Source organism: Cervus canadensis, chromosome 2 (genome assembly GCF_019320065.1).
Source record: "Cervus canadensis isolate Bull #8, Minnesota chromosome 2, ASM1932006v1, whole genome shotgun sequence".
Taxonomy (NCBI): Eukaryota; Metazoa; Chordata; class Mammalia; order Artiodactyla; family Cervidae; genus Cervus; species Cervus canadensis.
Window position 1 is genome coordinate 48,369,041 of NC_057387.1, and position 22,019 is coordinate 48,391,059.

General features: G+C 41.1%; 1 protein-coding gene across 8 annotated transcripts in view; it reads left to right on the forward strand.

Annotated features, from left to right (window-relative positions):
* The first annotated feature begins 16,208 nt into the window (after window positions 1–16,208).
* EVI5 (ecotropic viral integration site 5) overlaps window positions 16,209–22,019 on the forward strand; it is a 227,002-nt gene continuing 221,191 nt past the window's right edge. For 3 of the 8 annotated variants that reach the window (XM_043460637.1, XM_043460639.1, XM_043460638.1), the window contains exon 1: window positions 16,614–17,100. In XM_043460637.1, coding sequence (XP_043316572.1) covers window positions 17,059–17,100 — 42 coding nt within the window. In that variant the 5' untranslated portion in view covers window positions 16,614–17,058. Of the gene's footprint in view, window positions 16,539–16,611; window positions 17,101–18,840; window positions 18,929–22,019 lie in introns of those variants that run through there. The other 5 variants (XM_043460632.1, XM_043460640.1, XM_043460636.1 and 2 more) reach the window with 4 other exon arrangements.

Below are 22,019 nucleotides of genomic sequence, written 5' to 3' on the forward strand. Positions count from 1 at the left end.
TTTAAGAGAGAAAGGTAAATAGATAAAATTTTTCCTGTTGACTTCTAATTTCATTGCATTTTGGTCAGAGAAAGTATTCCATGTAATACCAGTTATTTAAAATTTGTTGAGACTTGCTTTATTGTCTGAAAAGTGGTCAATGTTTAGAAATGTTCAGTGTATACTTGAGACAAATAAGTATTCTCAAATTGTTGGAAACTGGTTCCTATTTTTCCATAAAAAAATTGAAGTTGTTAATTATCTTTTTAAAACCTTTTAAAACAATGTTTACAGGTGTAAGAATTTGCTTTAAAATAATCCAGTTCCTCAGTAGTTGTGGTGCATGTGTTCGATTCCTGGTTTGATTCCTGGAAAGATTCCACTTGCCGCCTTCCCAACCTAAATTTTCAGTTTTTTGTTTTATCCTTTTTTAAAAAAAAAAACCTCCAAATGAGCAATATTTATTATTACATAGACCTTTGTTTAAATTTGACTACCTGCTTACCTACATCTTTGCTTAGTAGTTCATTTCCCATCTTTTAGCTAGAACTATTTTTCTTCTTTCTTTTCCTGCTTCTGGTCTGAGATCAGTAACAGTGGCATCACATGGGCAATTATGAGAAATGCAGACTCATAGGCTCTTCCTCAAGATCTACGGAAACAGTATCTGTATTTAATATAATCCCTGGGTGACCTGTATACACTTTAAAGGTATACATATTAAAGTCTAAGAAGCATTGCCCCAAAGTATTCCCTTTCAGAATTCTGGCCTGTGCAAACCTCTAGTGGCAAACATTCTTGGTTCCTATTTATCCAAAAAGATCTTTATTTTGCAATTCTTCTTGAATGGGTACCCACTTCTTCATTAGCAACTATTTTCTTTTAGCATTTTTAATGACTTCATTTCTCTGTCTTCTAAATTATTTGCTCTTAAATTTGCCGTTTACCTAATTGCTATTTCTCTCTGACTACCACTGAGATATTTTCTTTTGACACTATTCTGTTTTATTACATTTTGTTTCAGATTTGGTAGGAGTTTTCCTTGTGGTATAGATTGGGGAAGATCTAAGATAAAATCTAGAATGAATATTTATATTAAAAGATAAATAAAGTTCATGGAGTCTTAGGTGATCGTTTACAAATGGTTGATAATTTCTTGGCTACATACAGATAGCAATAAGTCAGACTTGATTATCATTCAGGCAAAACATATAAGTGAATTACATACACAATGTTTTTCAGAATCATTGTTAGACGTTAATTGTGAGTTGAATTAGATGTTATTTGAGACTCACAAAATGCTGCACTCAATATGCCAGCACATTTGGAAAACTTAGCAGTGGCCACAGGACTGGAAAAGGTCAGTTTTCATTCCAGTCCCTAAGAAAGACAATGCCAAAGAATGCTCAAACTGCTGCACGATTGCACTCATTCCGCGTGCTAGCAAAGTAATACTCAAAATTCTCCAAGCCAGGCTTCAACAGTACATGAACCATGAACTTCCAGATGTTCAAGCTGGATTTAGAAAAGGCAGAGGAACCAGAGATCAAATTGCCAACATCCACTGGATCATTGAAAAAGCAAGAGAGTTCCAGAAAAACATCTACTTCTGCTTTATTGAGTATGCCAAAGCCTTTGACTGTGTGAGTCACAATAAACTGTGGAAAATTCTTCAAGAGATGGGAATACCAGACCACCTTACCTGCCTCCTGAGAAATCTGTATGCAGGTCAAGAAGCAACAGTTAGAATTGGACGTGGAACAACAGACTGGTTCCAAATTGAGAAAGGAGTATGTCAAGGCTGCATATTGTCACCTTGCTTATTTAACTTCTAGGCAGAGTACATCATGTGAAATGCCAGGCTGGATGAAGCACAAGCTGGAATCAAGATTGGTGGGAGACCTATCAATAACCTCAGATATGCAGATGACACCACCCTTAGGGCAGAAAGTGAAGAAGAACTAAAGAGCATCTTGATGAAAGTGAAAGAGGAGCGTGAAAAAGCTGGCTTAAAACTGAACATTCAAAAAACAAAGATCATGGCATCCAGTCTCATCACTTCATGGCAAATAGATGGGGAAACAGTGGAAACAGTGACAGACTTCATTTTCTTGGGCTCCAAAATCACTGAAGATGGTGACGGCAGTCATAAAATTAAAAGATGCTTGCTCCTTGGAAGAAAAGTTATGACAAACCTAGACAACATGTTAAAAAGCAGAGATAATACTTGACCAACAAAAGTCCATCTAGTCGAGACTATGGTTTTTCTGGTAGTCATGTAAGGATGTGAGAGTTGGACCACAAAGAAAGCTGAGCGCCGAAGAATTGATGCTTTTGAACTGTGGTGTTGGAGAAGACTCTTGAGAGTCCCTTGGACGGCAAGATGACCAAACCAGTCAATCCTAAAGGAAATCAGTCCCGAATGTTCATTGAAAGGACAGATGCTGAAGCTGAAGCCCCAATACTTTGGCTACCTGATGTGAAGAATTGACTCATTGGAAAAGACCCTGATGGTGGGAAAGCTTGAAGGAAGGAGGAGAAGGGGACGGCAGAGGATGAGATGGTTGGAAGACATTGCCAACTCAATGGACATGAGTTTGAGTAAACTCTGGGAGTTGGTGATGGACAGGGAGGCCTGGAGTGCTGCAATTCATGGGGTCACAAAGAGTTGGACACGACTGAGCGACTGAATTGAACTGAATAATATTGTGCATCCTTTCATGTGCTGTTTTATATCTTTTTGGGTGAAATGTCTGTTCATGTTCTTTTCCCATTTTTAAATTGGTTTATTTGCTTTTTTGTTATTCAACTGTAGCATTCCTTTATATAGTTTAGGTATTAATTCCTTATCAAATACATGATTTGAAAATATTTTCTCCCATTCCATGAATTATTTTTTAACTCTTTTGATAGTGTCCTTTGATGCAGACACATTTTTAATTTTGATGAAATCCAATTTATGTAGTTTTCTTTTTGTTGCCTGTGTTTTGGGGGTTACATTTAAGAAATCCTATGTTATAAAGATTTCCTCCTGTTTTTTAAATGAGTTTATAGCTTCAGTTCTTAAGTTTAAGTCTTTGATTCACTTTGAATTAACTTTTTTATGTGGTATAAGGCATTCTTTTACTTGTAGATATTCAGCTTTCCTACTATTTTTTTGCTTATAGTATATATCTGTTTATTGTCTGTTTTCTCCTACAAGAATTTGAGCTCCAGGAAGGCACGGTTTCTGTCTGTTCTCGTCATTGACATATTGTATTAATTTTTATTACTATTGCCATTTATTGCTATTTGTGGTTAAAAAAACACTTTAAAATGTAGTGCCTTAGAACAGCAATAAACATTTATTATTGTTTAGTGTTTGTTTTGGCTACACTGGGTCTTCGTTGCTGTGCGCACGTTTTCTCTAGCTGTGGTGTGTAGGGGTTACTCTGTCTGGATGCACGGGTTTCTCATTGCGTTGGCTTCTCTTGTTGCAGAACACAGGCTCTAGAGGGTGGCCTCAGCAGTTGCCGTGCAGAGGCTGATCATCTCAGACCAGGAACCAAACCCATGTCCCCTGCCTTGGGAGGCAGATTCTCAACCACTGGACCACCAGGGAAGCCCTAGTAAACATTTATTATCCCTTACAGTTTTGACATGTCAGGAATTTGGGAGCAGCTTGCTGAAAGGCCCTGGTTTAGGGCCATTCTGACTGAATCTTGCGGGATTCAGTCAGATGTGGGCTAGGACTGAAGTTATCTGAAAACTTGACCGGGACTAAAGGGTCTATTTCCCAGGTGGCTCATTGACATGGCTTTCAAGTTGGTTCTCGATGCTGATGGGAGGCCTTAGATTTGTTCTTAATAGAGTTTCTCACACGTAGCTGCTGACTTCCCCCAAAGCAGGCCATGTAAGAGAACAGGAAAAAACTACAGTGCCCTAATGACCTTGTCTCAGAGGTTATAACCTATGCTTTTCCTGTATGTTATAGGTCACACAGTCCAGCCCTTATTAATGTGGGAGGGACTATATAAGGACAGAAGAATAGGCAGCAAGGATCACTGGGGGCCCAGAGGATGGCTACCACTTGTATCTATCCCCATTCCCTAGAACAGTACCTAGAATAACAATCTGGTATAATAAGCCGTATACTATATAGGCAGCATACATATGTAAATGTTCAGAAAATACTTGATGAGTGAATGAGTCGCTTAGAGGTTCTTGCTGAGGCCACAGCATTAAAGAAAAATCAGAGCAACAGAGGCCTAAGAAAGGCAGGATTGACTGGAACTGAGGATTCTATATCTTCAGGATGCTCTCTGTTTCATTTTTTACTTCTCTGAGAACAGCCAGGAAGGATCTCTGGATTCAAATCCCTGAGCTTCATAATGAGAAGGCAAAGGGCAGCTCTGGCCTGAAAAATCCTCAAGGAGGTTTCTCCCAAGCCTACCCCCTTGAGCCAGTTACTGTGGTCAAGGGATCAAGGTAACATGATTGGTTTAGCTTGAGGTCAGGTGTCTACACCTGTTATTAGAAGATGGAAGGGGATGTGGGCAGATAAAAATAGTACAACTCCCTCGCCAGATTAGGTAGATCCCCATTCTGTATGTTCCCATTGTACTATATCTCCAAATAATAGAACATATCATTATTGTCCATTTATTTGTTCACATGTCTGTCTTGGACAGGAGACCATAAGTTCTTAAACTAGAGTCTCAACACAGGTACTACATTTTTGTAACTTCAAACAACACAGTGCAGAGAGAATTATGACTGCATTTTTGCTGTTTGTTTTTCTGTCATTGTGGCTTTGGGCCAGTCATAGTGTCCCCATCTTTTATACAGGCCAAATGATAGCTGTGGGTTTCCCAGGTGGTGTCAGTGGTAAAGAACCCACTTGCCAATGCTGGAGTTGTAAGAGAAGCATGTTTGATCTCTGGGTTGGGAAGATCTCATGAACAAAGGCATGGCAACCCACTCCAGTATTCTTGACTGGTGAACTCCATGGACAGAAGAGCCGGGAGGTAGGGAGTGCGGTACGGTCTTTAAGGTCACAAAAAGTCAGACACAATGATGCGACTTAGTAGCATCAGCAATGACAGCCACCCCATTTTGGAAGCACATTACATTATTGGTGATATGAACTGAGAATATTAGTTATTGCCCTTCCTTTTAGAAAAGTGCCTGACACAATTCTATGTTCTTGATAGGTTTATAAGTGAATGATTGAATGAGTAAATAAATGAAGCATTCTTAGTGATTTGCTTGGGTTCACTTATCAGTTCAGTTCAGTTCGGTCACTCAGTCATGTCTGACTCTTTGCAACCTCATGAATCACAGCATGCCAGGCCTCCCTGTCCATCTCCAACTCCCAGAGTCTACCTAAACCTATGACCATTGGGTCGGTGATGCCATCCAGCCATCTCATCCTCTGTCGTCCCCTTCTCCTCCTGCCCCCAATCCTTCCCAGCATTAGGGTCTTTTCTAATGAGTCACCTCTTCGCATGAGGTGGCCGAAGTATTGGAGTTTCAGCTTCAGCATCAGTCCTTCCAATGAACACCCAGGACTGATCTCCTTTAGGATGGACTGGTTGGATCTCCTTGCAGTCCAAGGGACTCTCAAGAATCTTCTCCAACACCACAGTTCAAAAGCATCAATTCTGTGGCGCTCACCTTTCTTCACAGTCCAACTCTCACATCCATACACAACTACTGGAAAAACCATAGCCTCGACTAGACGGACCTTTGTTGGCAAAGTAATGTCTCTGCTTTTTAATATGCTATCTAGGTTGGTCATAACTTTCCTTCCAAGGAGTAAGCGTCTTTTAATTTCATGGCTGCAATCACCATCTGCAGTGATTTTGGAGCCCCAAAAAATAAAGTCTGACACTGTTTCCACTGTTTCCCAATCTATTTCCCATGAAGTGATGGGACCAGATGCCATAATCTTAGTTTTCTGAATGTTGAGCTTTAAGCCAAGTTTTTCACTCTCCTCTTTCACTTTCATCAAGAGACTTTTTAGTTCCTCTTCACTTTCTGCCATAAGGATGGTGTTGTCTGCATATCTGAGGTTATTGATATTTCTCCTGGCAATCTTGATTCCAGCTTGTGCTTCTTCCAACCCAGCATTTCTCATGATGTACTCTGCATATAAGTTAAATAAGCAGGGTGACAATATACAGCCTTCTTTTCCTATCTGGAACCAGTGTGTTGTTCCATGTCCAGTTCTAACTGTTGCTTCCTGACCTGCATATAGGTTTCTCAAGAGACAGGTCAGGTGGTCTGGTATTCTCATCCCTTTCAGAATTTTCCACAGTTTATTGTGATCCACACAGTGAAAGGCTTTCGCATAGTCAATATAGCAGAAATAGATGTTTTTCGGGAACTCTCTTGCTCTTTTGATGATCCCGAGGATGTTGGCAATTTGATCTCTGGTTCCTCTGCCTTTTCTAAATCCAGCTTGAACATCTGGAAGTTCACGGTTCACGTACTGCCGAAGCCTGGCTTGGAGAATTTTGAGCATTACTTTACTAGTATGTGAGATAAGTGCAATTGTGCGGTAGTTTGAGCATTCTTGGCATTGCCTTTCTTTGAGATAGGAATGAAAACTGACCTTTTCCAGTCCTGTGGGCACTGCTGAGTTTTCCAAATTTGCTGGCATATTGAGTGCAGCACTTTCACAGCATCATCTTTCAGGATTTGAAATAGCTCAACTGGAATTCCATCACCTCCACTAGCTTTGTTCGTAATGATGCTTCCTAAGGCCCACTTGACTTCACACTCCAGGATGTCTGGCTCTGGGTGAGTGATCACACCATTGTGATTATCTGGGTCATGAAGATCTTTTTTGTACAGTTCTTCTGTGTATTCTTGCCATCTCTTCTTAATATCTTCTGCTTCAGAAACAGAAACAGAAGCAGAAGATTTCACTTATAAATGAGAATAATAATAGGATTACAGTGAAGATTAAGTGAGATGATAGATAAAGTGCCTCCATAGCCCAACTCATGGAGAGTGGTTTATCTCTATTTAAATATCTCTCATAAGGTATATAACTTGCCTCTGTATTTCATAGAAACTCTCAATGAATAATGCTGAATAACACAAATGCAATATCCATTAACAGAACAGCCTGCAGTATTCCAAAACCTCAATTGAAGAGTAGAAAAAAAAAACACAGAACTTAACAAATTAATAATTTGGTCTAGAGTCAAATTTAGGTACTGAAACCAGCTAATATAAAGAAGCTTCTAACCAGTGGCTCAGATTTGGTATCCCAAACACAATAACAGTTAGTGTTATAATTGTCATTCTGAGACAAATCAAATCAATGAAAGGAAGAAAGAAGGAAGGAAAGTGGAAGAAAGAAGGAAGGAAAGTGAAAGAAAGAAAAGGGAGAGATGGAGGAAGAAAGGAAGGAAAGCTGGGAAAAAAAAAATTAGCACCCTTATGCCCAAAAAGCTTCGTTTACTGCATTCCTAGTCCTCCATATTCCCAGCTTCCCCCAAGGGTGCTACCTAAACAAATGTATCGGGTGGAACTGAAAGGGTGTTGAATGGGTGGATCCCAGTGGCAATGTCTTGTAAACACTCCCTATGAGTCAGCTATAAATTCAATTCAAATCCCCAGTCTCCTTGTCTTTGCTTATCATGGTTACCACCAAAATGACTTCTGCCTTTAGAAACTCTAATAGGAAACAGGTAAATGTCTAAAACAATGTTTGATTTTACATTAAAACTTATGAAAATGTAATTCCTCTAACAAGATATTTTGTTATTGAGTTAGGATTAATATATCTTGCTTGATCTTCAAGTCACAGGAACAGCTTGTTAACATTTCAGCTTTATTTTGAGACTTATCTCCTTATTCTGTGGCCATTTGAGTGTACAAAAATTTATGAAGTGTTAGGTTTAATTCCACACCTGTAAGAAAGGTTATTTTAATAACTGACTTCTGTAATTCAATACTGTTTCTCTCCTTGCTGTAATTGGCTGCTGGTTATCTTTTCTGAATGTGCTTTTTCAGAGGAGACAATGTGGCTTCATGGGTTTCAAATTTCTCATGTGGAGAAAACGATTAACTGGGGAAAAAGCTGGTTACCACAGAATTTGCTGACAAATTCTGTTTGGTGGCAATGTTGATAGTTGCATGGCCTTTCGGTGATGACTTCAACATGGTTGCTACCAAGTTGTGTTTTGATGCACAGGGCATAATAAAAGCTAAATTAATTTTACCATAAAGTAAAATTTTACCTTCCTAATGTAGTTTTTTAGTTTCATTTTTGGTAGAGGTTGGGACAAAGTTAATTAACATTAGCTGATATTGTACTTTACTGTTTTTAGACACTTCTCACATGAATAACACTTCTGTTGTTGGCAACTCTTATTCTTACTTGTCTGATGAAACAAGCTTACAGAGGCCAAACAATTATTAGCAGGTGGTAGAGTCAGGATTTTTCTGTTGCAGAGTCTTTTAGAAATCTATTTAAATTTTTGGCATATTGATGCTTTGTAACTTTGGATAACAGCAATTACCATTCACTGAATGCCTATTTTGTGCCTTGGGTATATTATTTCACTTAACTGTCACTTCAATGCTTAAGTAGATCGTTTTATTCTCTCCAGTTTATAATGAGAAGACAGGAGCTCAAAGAGGTTAAACACACTTTGGCAAACACATGTGAAATTTTAGGTTACAATCTAGTCACGTGCATTAATTTGGAAGTTACTAGTTCCCAGATAATTGAATAGGTTGGAATTGCTACTCTAATTGCACTAAGTTTTGTCTTGCTCTAAAACAGATACTTCAGACTGTCAAGAAAAGAATGGACTTCTCCCCTGGTGGGTGAGGTGAAAACTGGCACTCAACTGATGTCCCAATTTGGTGGCAGAGTTTTAAAAGCTGTTGTTGGGTTGATAGCGTGAATGTCTGACATCACATGTAGAAATGATGTCCAATCACTGGAGCCCAAGACCTGGTTCTTTACCACAATTATGGCCGATCTAGTCCCTGCTCGTGCACAAGTGCCAAGAGATGGCAATAGAATTGTGTGTCTCTTAACAATGTTCTTTCCTAAGATAACATGTCTTGCAAACCACAGAATGTGGTGGAGGTGAAATGGTGAGGTTAAAGCCATTTTTATCACCTCAGTACGAGAGGCCACAGCTTTCGTGCTTGAGTGCCTTTTGGTATGTGCTATGGAAAGCACCGCCAAGTGAATAGGCTTTCATTTCACTATTTCATTGTGAGCCTTTGGGCTGAAGGTCACAATGGAGTGTTGTTCCTCCTTTTTTGGAATAGTGCTGCCAAGAGAACTTTCTGATGGATAGAAATGGTGTATGTGTGCCGCCCAACTTAGTGACTAGCTGCCACATGTGGGCTATTATTAAGCACTTGAAAGGTGTGAGTGCTACTGAGAAACTGAAATCTTAAGTTTCAATGTAAATAGTCACATGGGGCTACTGGCTGATGCATTGGACAGTGCAGTCCTAGAAGAGATACCCTGGTTCTCTCTGGAAACTCCAGATGCCAGCTGCCCAAAGTGAAAATGGGCAATGAATTTAACACTAGTCAGTTCCTTTTCTGGACTCTGAGTAGTTTTTGCCTTTCAGGGGAATGTACTGAGGTTATAAGAATGCCTCCCTTGCCTTTCCTTTCTGTGAGCAATGAGGCTCACATGGCTGACTTACAAAACGCTGTTGGTGACTGAGAGAACAAAGCCCTGATGTTTAACCCTTACCTGGTTTAGAGGGGACTAGAACTCAGACTCTCCTTCCGTTCCCCTCCCAGTGTGTGCATGCTAAGTTGCTTCAGTCGTGTCTGACTCTTTGCAACCCTGTGGACGGTAGCCTGCCGGGCTCCTCTGTCCATAGGATTCTCCAGGCAAGAACACTGGAGTGGGTTGCCATGCCCTCCTCCAGGGGATCTTCCTGACCCAGGAATCAAAACTGTGTCCCCTGTGGCTCCTGAATAGCAGGCAGATTCTTTACAGCTGAACCACCAGAGCAGCCCTCCCTTCTTAGATAGTGACCCAAATCAATATCATGGGTGTGTGGCATTAGAACACAGGGAATCTTGAATCGCTAACTGAATTTGCCTCAAATTCAACTGTCTCTGAGGAGGGGACCCCTGTCCACTGCACTCACACTTCCTCTATCTTCTATTCTAGTTTCATTCAGAGTGTGAACAGCCAAGTGGCAGAGGGGTGGAGCAGAGGTGGTGATGGTGTGAGATTCGCACAGTGGAATTTCACTTATGCAAGTGTTCAAGCACTTGGGAGAGGTTAGAATTAGCTATTTCTCTAGTTAGATTTAGCTTTAATTTTAATCTTATTTATTTGTACAGATTTTTTAAAAATTTCAAATAAAAAATTCAATTTTTCAGTGAAAAACTAAAACATAAACTCTTTCATTAAATGAATTGGATGGTTAGAGCTAATGGTAGAAGCTTCTGTCCTCAGGCTCATGATCTCATTAGAGATAGTACATCTTAGGCACTTAACACAATGGTACTGATTATTTAGATTGTTTAGAGTATTACATACACACACACATGTATGCATGCGTACATGTGTGCTCAGTCGCTTTAGTTGTGTTGGAGTCTCGGAGGCTCTATGGACTGTAGCCTGTCAGGCTCCTCTGTCCATGGGAATCTTCAGGCAAGAATACTGAAGTGGGTTGCCATACCCTCATATAATTTGTACCGATTAAAAATGCATAATTTGTACCAATAAAATCAACACCAAGCTTGTTCTTTATCCTTCATTCAAAATATGTTAAGCAGCTACTATGCAAAGTGCTGGGGCAACTAAATAGTCTAAGCCAAAATATGATTTCAATCTTTGCAAAGCTCTTGATCTAGTGGGTAAGTAATATAAACCACTTCTGACATTAGACTGACTGGGATCAAAGCACTGCCCCATCATTTTTTATTTTTATAGATAAGGGCAAGTTACATGGTATTTACTAAGTTTCAGTTTTCTTATATACAAGGGGGTTATAGTGATACCAACCTCATGAGCATAGCATGAGGATTAAAAGGAAAAATTATTAATATGTACAGTCCTTAGCCAATACCTACAGACAGTGCTCAACTGTGCGTTAGCTTATTTTTTAAATTGAATTGACTCATGATATTGTATTAATTTCAGATGTATAACATGATGACTTGATATTTTTATACATTATGAGATGATCACAACAGTATGGCTAGTTATTAGGTTGATGCAAATGTAATTGTGGTTTTGGACTGTAAACTTTAAATCATTATAACTAAGCTCAAACACATCTTTATTAATCAAAATAGGAAACCATTACAGTCAACATATTTTTGCCAATGAGAAATAGGTTTGTTTATTAATGTAATATAAAAATCCATGCTTCTGGATTTGACAAACTCTTGGAAAGCAATTTCTGTCTCCTGCTGGTTGTGAAAACATTTTCCCTTCAAAAAGTTGTTGAGATGCTTGAAGAAGTGGTAGTCAGTTTGTGAGAGGTCAAGTGAATATGGTGGATAAGGCAAAATTTCGGGGCCTAATTTTTGAAGCATTGGTTGTGGGACATGCAGTCATGCATTGTTGTGGAGAAGAACTGGGCCTTTTCTGTTGACCAGTGGCGGCTGCAGGTGTTGCAGTTTTTGGTGCATCTCATTGATTTGCTGAGTTTGCTTCTCAGATGTAATGGTTTCACCAGCACTCAGAAAGCTGTAGTGGATCAGACTGGCAGCAGACCACCAAACAGTGAGCATGACTTATTTTGGGGGGCAACCTCGGCTTTAGGAAGTGCTTTGGAGCTTCTTCCAGGTCCAACCGCTGAGTTGGTCATCTCCAGTTGTCCACTTTTCATCACACATCACAATCAGATTGAGAGATGATTTGTTGTTGTGTAGAATAAGAGAAGATGACACTTCAAAATGACAATTTTTCTGATTTTCAGTCAGCTCATGAGGCATTCACTTGTAGAATTTTTTCACCTTTCCAATTTGCTTCAAATGCTGAACGACCTTAGCATGGTTGATGTTGAGTTCTTTGGCAACTTCTTGTGTAGTTGTAAGAGGATCAGCTTCGATGATCCTCTCAATTGGTTGTTGTTAACTTCTGATGGCTGGCCACTGCACTCCTCATCTGTCTCAAGGCTCTCATCTCCATTGCAAAACTTCTTGAACCACTATTGCACTGTACATTTGTTAGCAATTCCAAATGCGTTGTTGATGTTGAGAGTTGTCTCTGCTACTTTACAACTCATTTGGAACTTGAATAAGAAAATTGCTCAAGGGACTTCCCTGGCAGTCCAGACTTTGCCTTCCAGTGCAGGGGGTGCAGGTTCGATCCCTGGTCGGAGAGCTAAGATCCCACATGCCTCATGGCCAAAAAGCCAAAAACATAAAACATTAATAATATTGTAAAAAATTCAGTAAAGACTCTTAAAAAAAGAAAATTGTTCAAATTTGCTTTTTGTCTAACATCATTTCCCTAGTCTAAAATAAATATAAATACACAGCAAGTAATAAGCAAACAAAATAAAGGGAGAAATGTGCATTAAAATGATGTATAACATAACCACATTTATTTAAGAATGTATTCCAATATCAAACAGCAAATGTCAACAACATAAAACTGCAATTATTTTTGCACCAACCTAATACACTCTGTCACCAAAGTTATCACATTATTGACTATATTCTCTATATTACATTGTACATTACATTCCCATGACTTATTTTATTACTGGACATTTGTACTTCTTAATTCCCATAGCCTATTTCACTCAATTGCCCATTTGGTTTGTTCTCTGAGTGTTTCTATTTTGTTATGTTTGTTTTGTTTTTTAGAGTCCACCTACAAGTGAAAACATATGATATTTGTTTTTCTCTGCCTGACTTTTTTTATATAGTATAATTCCCTCTAGGTACATCTATGTTGTTGCAAACGGCAAGATTTCATTCTTTTTTATGACTAACATTTCATTGTGTATATATACATGATATCTTTATTCATTCATCTACTGATGGACACTTAGGTTGCTTCCATATCTTAGCTATTGTAAATAATCCTGCAGCGGACTTTGGGTGCACATATCTTTTTTTTTTTTTGCCACAATGAGAGGCTTGTGGGCTCTTAGTTCCCCAACCAGGGATCAAACTCGAGCCCCATGTTGGAGAAACACTGAGTCCTAACCACTGGACCACCAGAGTATTCTCTGCACATATCTTTTTATTTTTATTTTTTTATTTTTTTGCACATATCTTTTTAAATTAGTGTTTTTACTAATTTATTCAGATAAATAACCAGGAGTGAAATTGCTGGATTGTGTGGTAGTTTTATTTTCAATTTTTTGAGGAATTTCTATACCATTTTCTACAGTGGTTGCACCAATAGCATGTTACTGTTTTGAGTACTTGGACTCTTTAATCAATAGAAATTGATAAGACACCAGATGAGAAATTCAGGCAAGTTATTGGATCTCATGCTGCAGCACAAGGGAAGGAAAATGAGTAACAGATGCCCTTACTGGCTCCAACTGGTGGTGGGAGGCAAGATGGTTTCTTAAATGGGTTGAGGGGATGGGCAAGTTGGTGGATTGGACAGGAAGCATAGCTTAGATGGTCTGTCCACCCAACTGGTGGTGCTGTGTGCAGAAGTCATACATAGTACCCTGCTTTTGCTCCTGACACCTTAGAAATGGCAGTTGGTTTGTGGTCCTTTTGTATCTGCACATGTGTGCAAGTATTTTTAGTCCCTTATAGCTTCTTTGTATTCTGTTGCTTAAGGAAATATTTGTGCAGGTGCAAGCACTCCAGTAAAGAGTCCCAGGTCCCAGCCTAGCCCAAGCGGGATAGTTTTATGACCCAGAGATTTCTCTCATGCACCTTCCCAATTTCCTGCCAGAGGCAATCTGTTATGAGTTTTTCACCACAAACTAGTTTTGCCTTTTCTGGAATTTCAAATAAATAGAATCAGAGTATGCACTCTTTTGTGTCATTTATTTATTTTCAAATAGGTAATATTAATATATTCACATGGCTTGAAATTAGGAAGGTACAAAAGGGCAGGCAATCAAAAGTCTTCTTCCCAGCCTTGACTCCCAATCATTCAGTCTTCCTCCCTTGAAGCAACCATTATTATTAGGTTTATGTGGGACCATCCCATAGCAGTCATTATTAATTCAGGGCTTTATACAGGTACTTTGAGAATTCAGTTTTAAAGGTTACCCAAAGGATCTTCAGACAACCCAGCTAAGCAAAATAAAATCAATTTTAAAAATTATTGGAGTTCTTTTTAGACTCTGATTCCAAATGTCAGATTGTGACATTTTACCTATCTATGACTTAGGTAACCTTCAAGCCATATCTAGTTCAAGTTCTAATATTAGAATAATTAATTAATTATTAATTACTTCTCATTTATTGAATTAACAAAACATACATTGAACAAATATAGAACTACAACCATGAACCAAAGAAAATCAAGCTTCTGGCCGGCCTCATTGGTGTAATTAGTCGAGTGGGGGAAACAAAAATTCACCAAAAAAATCACATAATTACAGTTTCAGTGCCATGTGATGCGAAAGGACTAAGGCAGGGGAGTCTGAAGGTACTTCTCAGAGGTAGAGACTAGAGGTGTGGTCAGAAGGATGAGTACTGGAAGAGCTTTCCAAACACAGAGCAAAGCATACACCAAAGGCCTGTGGAGGGAGAAAACTGAGGAATTGGAAGAGGTCCGTGTGGCTGGAAAAGAGATAGGACAGAATGTGGTCTGAACAGTGAGAAGAGGTGGAGAGGTGGAGAAGAGGCCGCCTGACCACGCAGATTAGTTAAGAGGTTTTGTCTAAGGAAGTGGGAAGCCACTGAAGTGGTAGTGCCTTGGTACACAGAGCCATTTGTGTGGAGACAGGATTAGAGAGGGGCTAGAGGGCATGAGAGTGAACCAGAGACTAAATCAGTAGCCCGGGGCTTCCCTGGTAGCTCAGTCGGTAAAGAATCCGCCTGCAGTGCATCCCTGGGTGGGAAAGATCCCCTGGAGCAGGAAATGGCAACCCACTCCAGCATTCTTGCCTGGAAAATCTTACAGACAAAAGAGCCTGTCAGGGTACAGTCCATGGGGTCGCAAGAGCTGAACACGATTTAGCGACTAAACCACCACCACCCAGGCCCCTGGTCCTCCCAGGCAAAGGTAGTTTGGACTAGGGTGGTGATGGAGGATATAGACAGAGGCCAGATTCAAGGAAAATTTGGTAGGTAAAAATCTACAGGATTTTCTGATAGATGGAATTTAGCAAGGAAAGGTAGATTAACATGGTGTCTCAGCTTTCTTATACAAGATGGATTCAGCTGTGATGAAACTTGGTTGAAATTACTGTAAATAACGGCATAATCTAAAGTTATGCAAAATTTTGCCTCAGATAATATTTCAAGTTTTTATCTGCGTGGAAGGACATGGCTCTACTTCCTATTTTTTGAACTTCCTAATCTTTTTTTTTTTTTATATAACGAGAGTGTTTTTTTTTTTTTAATTTTTTTGAAATGCTTATTACAGTGGAACCCTTTCTGGAAATTCTGGTATTCAATTAGATAATAACCAGGGCTATCTAATTTCTAGGTTCTTTTTTGGGTGCTGATTACTATCATTTTGTCACTTCTAAATATCTAATGAAAGTAATTTATATTGCCTTTGTTGTTATTATTTTTTGCCCGTTTTTCTGGGATTTGACTAGGATTAGTAGCTGGTTTCTGTTCCTCACTTAGTACTTTCCTTCTAAGAATGTCTTCGTTGATATTGGATAACTGCCCGACTGGATATCACATATTTGTGCCCATGTTCTGTCCACTGCCGGACTCTGCATAAACCCAGCGTGTCGAGACGACTGTTGCAATCACAAGTGCCATTTACACGTTGTTTTTTCAGAGTGACCCGGTCGCCTCTTGAGGAAGCTCCGGCGGCCGCTGGAAGCTTGCGCGTCTGCATCGCGTGGCCCCAGCCTGGGACCCCTGTGTAGGGGTCCCGCAATGCCAGGCCCGCAGTCTTAAGGCTGGGGTCGCTTCGGGCCGGCAGCGGGAACGTTTGGTGCAGCTCTTACACGCAAGGGGCGGTTCTAGAGACTGGGGAAGTCAGCATTTGTGCATCCTATGGCTGGAGCTTTGAAAGAGAGGCGGAGGAACAAGCGAGAGCTCCCCGCCCCCGTCCCCCACTGTCCAATCCCTTCGGCTTCTCCTATTCTCGGCCTGCCGGCCCGACCCCTAACCTGCTCGAACCCATTCTGCGGTAGAGACGGCCGGGTCTCTTTAAGGCCCTTCCTGCGCCTGCGCCTTGAGCCTTCCTGACGCGGCCGGGCCGGACCCGGGAGGAGCCGGCGGCGGGCACGCTAGGGGTCGGGTGGTAGTTGAAACCGCGGCGGCTCGGCAAAAGTAGGGTCAGGGTCTGAGGCGGCCCGGAGCTCCTGAGTGAGCGCGGCGCTCGAGAGGAGGCACAGAGGGCGGCCCGCGAAGCCGGGAGCGAGGCCGAGGCGCTGAGACGCGGCGGCTCGGCTGCCGGCTGGATGGGAAGTTAATGTTTACGACGGAGTCCACCCAACGTTTCCAAGGTGAGGGGCGCCGCGCCAGGCCGGGAGGGCCGGGAGGCCGGGCGGGCCGCGAGCCCGAGTTCCGCGGGACGCACAGCCGGGCCGAGGAGCGGCGAGTGGGGGCCGCCACTAAACTTGGCGGCGCGAGCGGGGCGGGCGCCTCCGGCCCCACTGGGGCCTAAGTTCCCTGTGGCCACCGGGACCCTCCCCAGCGCGGTTGCTGCGGAAGAAACTCGCCAGCGGGACTCCCAGTAGTTTCCCAGGGAGGTGAAGGGGCGAGGCTGTTTCGGGGGCGCTTCCTCGTATATCCTGTGGGGCATATTGACTCTTCACCTCCGCGCTCGAGGCCAGGAGTCTGTTCCCACTGGATGACCAGATGGGGCGAGACTGTCCGCGCCTCTTGCGAAGTTGGCGTCTTTACTTGGCCTCGGGGATTCTGCGTAAGGCCATGTCTCCAGGCAGGTGATGGGCGAGCCAGGTGTGGTAAATGACGCCCAAGGATGCAGTTGGGAGCGGTTGTAGCCATCACTGAAATCACCTTATGACTAGAGGGGCAAGCCTCAAATTAACCACAGAATTTCCGGTAGGTTGGATTGTGGTGTTAGTGTTTGATTTAGAGTTGCTGTGATTTCTTTGTGTTTTTCTTTCTCTCTTTTGGGCATCATAGATCAACTCAGTTGGCATCCTTTCACCGAAGAGTTAGCCAAAACTTTTGGAATGGTTCCTTCACTTTACTCCTATCTGTTGTTGTTAGAAGTGGTTTCAAAAATCAGCATTTTCTTTCAGAGATATCTTTTCTGTGGGTTTCAGTGTAGAATAACAGAATCCTTCCATTGGTGAAAGAAATCTGGTGCTTCATGAAAATCCTGAAGTTATCTGTTCGTAGTTTTTACCTTTGTTCTGGACTGAAATGTATTAGTAGCTTTTTTGTTTTGTTTTTCAAAAATGTTATTAATAAACTTTCTGCAGTTTACCAGAAGCTCCTATTCTAAAATGCTAGCCTTAAGGTCTCTGAGAAATTTGTGTCAAATCTTAGAAAACTTATTGTAGTATAACGTATTTTTAAAAAGTGCCAGTCTTGAGTATGCAGGTAAAGACTTTTTACTAAGTGTACTATTACAGATCAAGAAATGGAACATTGCAGGATTGGGGTTTATATCCAGGAGTGGAACTGTTGATTTATGAGGTATGTGAATAATAAAATGTTAGCATTAGAATAATAAAATGTCAGCATTAGATCCAGTTGAACATTTTCCCAAAGTAGCTTTTACCAGTTAGCAGGGAATGATATTCCGTTTACCTCATGTCCTTGTTAATGCTTCTCAGTGTTAAAATTTTTTGCTGTTTTAGTGGAAGTGCAGTAATATATATATGTATGGGGTTGCACAGAGTCGGACACGACGGAAGCGACTTAGCAGCAGCAGCAGCTTTATTTTACATTTTTCTGATGATTGTGGTTAAGTACCTTTTGTTGGCCATTTATATGTTGTCTTTTGTGAAGTGCTTGTTAAATCTTATTATTTTTTTAATTGCTTTGTAATTCTTTATTCAGAATATGAGTTCTGTTTGTGTATGTGTATGTGTATACACATCTATCTCCCATGAGTCCTTTCTGGACTTAATCATTTTCCACTTTATATCTTGTCTTTTCAATCTTGATGGCCTGTTTTTTTTAATGAATGGAAATTGCTAATTTTAATAAAATATACTTAGTCCTTGTCTTTATGATTACTGTTTTTTGTAACCTATTGAAGAAGTCCTTGCTTCGCCTGAGAATGTGGAGATGATTTCTCAAGTTACCAAGTGTGTGTGCTCAGTTGTTTTAGTCGTGTCCGACTCCGAGACCCTGTGGACCTTAGCCCATCTGGTTCCTCGGTCCATGGGATTTTCCAGGCAAGAATACTGGAGTGGGTTGCCTTGCCTTCTCCACCCATGTTATCGTACAGAAGTTTTATTTTTACTTTTTACATTTAAGTTGTACAATTTACAGTAAGTTGTAGGTGGATTGTAGGGGTCAAGATTCATTTTTTACCATATGGGTGTATATTTGACCCAGCACCATTCACTGAATATATATCATCCCTGCCCCTCTGCACTGTGTGACTCATAAGTCAGGTGAACGTAGAAGTGTGAATCTGTTTCTGGACACTATTCTGTTTCACTGGTATATTTGTTACCCTTGCACCAGTATCACTGTATTAATTGATGTAACTTTATAATAAGCCTTGATATGGGTCGTTCCTATTTTGTTCTTTAAGATGGTCTGGGCAGTTCTTGGCTCTTAACGTTTCCATATAAATTTCAGAATCTTGTCCTTTCATACAGATTTTGGAGATTGGAATTGAATCTGTTTATCAATTTGGAGAGAATTCAGTTCTTAACAAAACTGAGCTTTCCAGTTTATGAACGTGGTATGTTCTTCCATTTCTTTATGTCTTTTAAAATTTCTCTAATGTTTTGTAGTTTTCTGTATTAAAGTCTTGCGTACCATTTGTTATTTATTGGTAGGTATTTGATATTTTTAATGTTATTGTAAATGATGTTTTTTGTTTTTTTTTTTTGTAAATGATATTTTAAAGCATTTGTGGCCAGTATACAGAAATACAGCTGATTTTGGGAGTGGGGGGAGTGGCTCGGAAATTATTTTAAAACTAATCCCAGACATCAGTTCATTAACAAATCCTAAATGTTTAATCTCCCTTCGATACCTACCCAGTCCAGATTACACCTTGTGTGTTCTAATTTTCCAAGGTTTTCTAATCTTTTTCTATTTGCATGTTATCTCCCGGGTCTGAGACAAATTAAAGATTTGTAGAGTGTTTAATATAAAGTGTGACTGTGTTAGGCTCTGGGGATACAAAGCTGATTAAGATGCTGCCCCTGCTTTTAAGGAGTTTAGAGTCTAGGAGGAGTTGTAGAAATTCAAGAAAAGACCTTTATCTTGCTATGATGAAAATTGGTTTGGCTGCATGCAAAAGGGACATTTAAATCAAACTGTGGGGGAGGTAATATGCCTGGCTCCCAGTGTTCTGAGAGCTGGGCAAAGGAAGTGGGCTGTGGGTGGGGGCTGCTATTCACTATACATACTTCTGCTTTATTCCTTGGCTTTCAGCCTTGAGCCTCTCTCCACTCTTCTTGAGTCTGGAGTCTTTCCAAGTCTGTGTTTCCAGAGACTAAATTTATGAGAGGATGTGAATGGGGGAGAAGGGAAACTGCAGGTCCACATACAGACTGTGTGTGTGCGCTCAGTTGTGCCCAACTCTTTGCGATCCCATGAATCGCCAGGCCTCTCTGTCCATGGGGTTCTTCAGACAAGAATACTGGAGTGGGTAGCCATTCCCTTCTCCAGGGAATCTTCCTGACTCAGGGATGGAACCTGGGTCTCCTGCATTGAAGGCAAGTTTCTGAGCCACCAGGAAAGCCTTTCAGTTCAGTTCAGTTCAGTCCAGTCCAGTCGCTCAGTTGTGTCCAACTCTTTGCGACCCCATGAATCGCAGCACGCCAGGCCTCCCTGTCCGTCACCAACTCCCGGAGTCTACCTAAACCCATGTCCATTGAGTCGGTGATGCCATCCAGCCATCTCATCCTCTGTCATCCCCTTCTCCTCCTGCCCCCAGTCCCTCCCATCATCAGGGTCTTTTCCAGTGAGTCAACTCTTCGCATGAGGTGGCCAAAGTATTGGAGTTTCAGCTTCAGCATCTGTCCTTTCAATGAATATTCAGGACTGATCTCCTTTAGGATGGACTGGTTGGATCTCCTTGCAGTCCAAGGGACTCTCAAGAGTCTTCTCCAACACCGCAGTTCAAAAGCATCAGTTTTTCAGTGCTCAGCTTTCTTCACAGTCCAACTCTCACATCCATACGTGACCACTGGAGAAACCATAGCCTTGACTAGACAGACTAGCTGACTTTAAACCACTAACCTGATTTTTTAGTCCTTTACTTCTTCCCTACTGACTGTGTACTTGGAGACTCTCAAGGGCTGAGCCTTTCTGGGGCTCTGAGTAGGCCTATCAGTGTGTCGATGTTATTCCCTTCTGCAGGCCTGGAGGTTTGACTTCTTGTCCTCTGCTTCCTGTCCTCTACCTGTTACTTGTTTTTTTTTTCATCTCTTTTCTTGTTTCATAGATGGCATATCTCTTGATCTGCCTGAGAATGTTAAAGATAGTTTCTTTAAGCTGTTCTTTTCCTTACATAGCTTATTTCCTCCAAGTTCCTTTTTTTCCTGTTTGGTATAGTCTCAGCAGCAGAGACCCTCCTCAGAGGTCTGGTAATCCTTGGTTGTTTGCTTATGATTGAGAGACCAAATACATTAGCAAATTTAGGTGTGATTGCCCACAGTGAAATATATAGAGTAAGTGTATTGTTTGATAGTTTTGCTATGTATACACCTGTGTAATTAACACACAGTACAGAGCATAGTGAAAAACCCAGACAATTCCTTCATATCCCTTTCTTCTATCTTCCCCATTCCCTGCCCAGAGGCAACCCCTGTTCTGATTTCTCTCTGCATAGATTAGCACCAGTATTTTCTAAAGTTGCCCGGGTGATTCCAATGTATGGTCAGGATTGAGGCCATTGGTTTGAGTGGGCTGTTTGAGCCTCTCTCCAGTGTCTGTCTTTCCTTTTGGCCTGATTCGATTTCCCAGAGAGTATGGAAGTTTTCTGCTTGGAGGCCAGAGGTCTAGTTGCCAGTGGTCTGGGAACTCAGGAAAAGAGAGTTGGGTAATGAGCCATAAAAGCATGTAATGTGAAGGGACACATAATTGGCTTCCATCTTTCACAATGTATGGTTTACCCTTTTTAGAGACTGAATCTCTAATCTGCTGCCTTATTGAGGTCAGATCACTCAGTGGCTTGGAAGAGGAATGCGGGTCTAGGTTTATAATTATTCAAACAGTTTTCACTGGATCTTTCCTTCTTCAGTCTCTCCCTTCGCTCTGGCAGTTCCGGAACGCTTTGAGGATTCTGTACTGTAAACTGGGTTTGTTCTTGGTGGTCAGCACTGCTGTCTTTGCAAACACTACTTGTCTTTGACCAAATCAGTTACCACTCATCCATCTCTCCACCTTTCAAGGTTTTGTTGCTGTTGTTTGTTCCATTCTCTTGATCCTTATGGTTAGTGTCCTAAAAACAACAGCAAAATTTTCTTTATCCTTGTTTTATTAGAGTTTTGTTGTTGTTGTTTAGTCACAGTACTGTCTAACTCTTCTGCAATCCCATGAGCTGTAGCCGCCAGGCTCCTCTGTTCATAGCATTTCCCAAATAAGAGTACTGGAGTGGGTTTGCCATTTCCTCCTCCAAGGGATCTTCCCAAGCCAGGGATCGAACCCATGTCTCCTGCATTGGCAGACAGATTCTTTATCACTGAGCCACCAAGGAAGCCCTATTATGATTCTGGGAGAGAGAAGAATTAGATGTGTGTGATCAATCTGCCGTCTTAACCTGGAAGTCCCTCATCTTTCATCATACAAAAATGTGTTGCCATCTGTCCATCACTGTT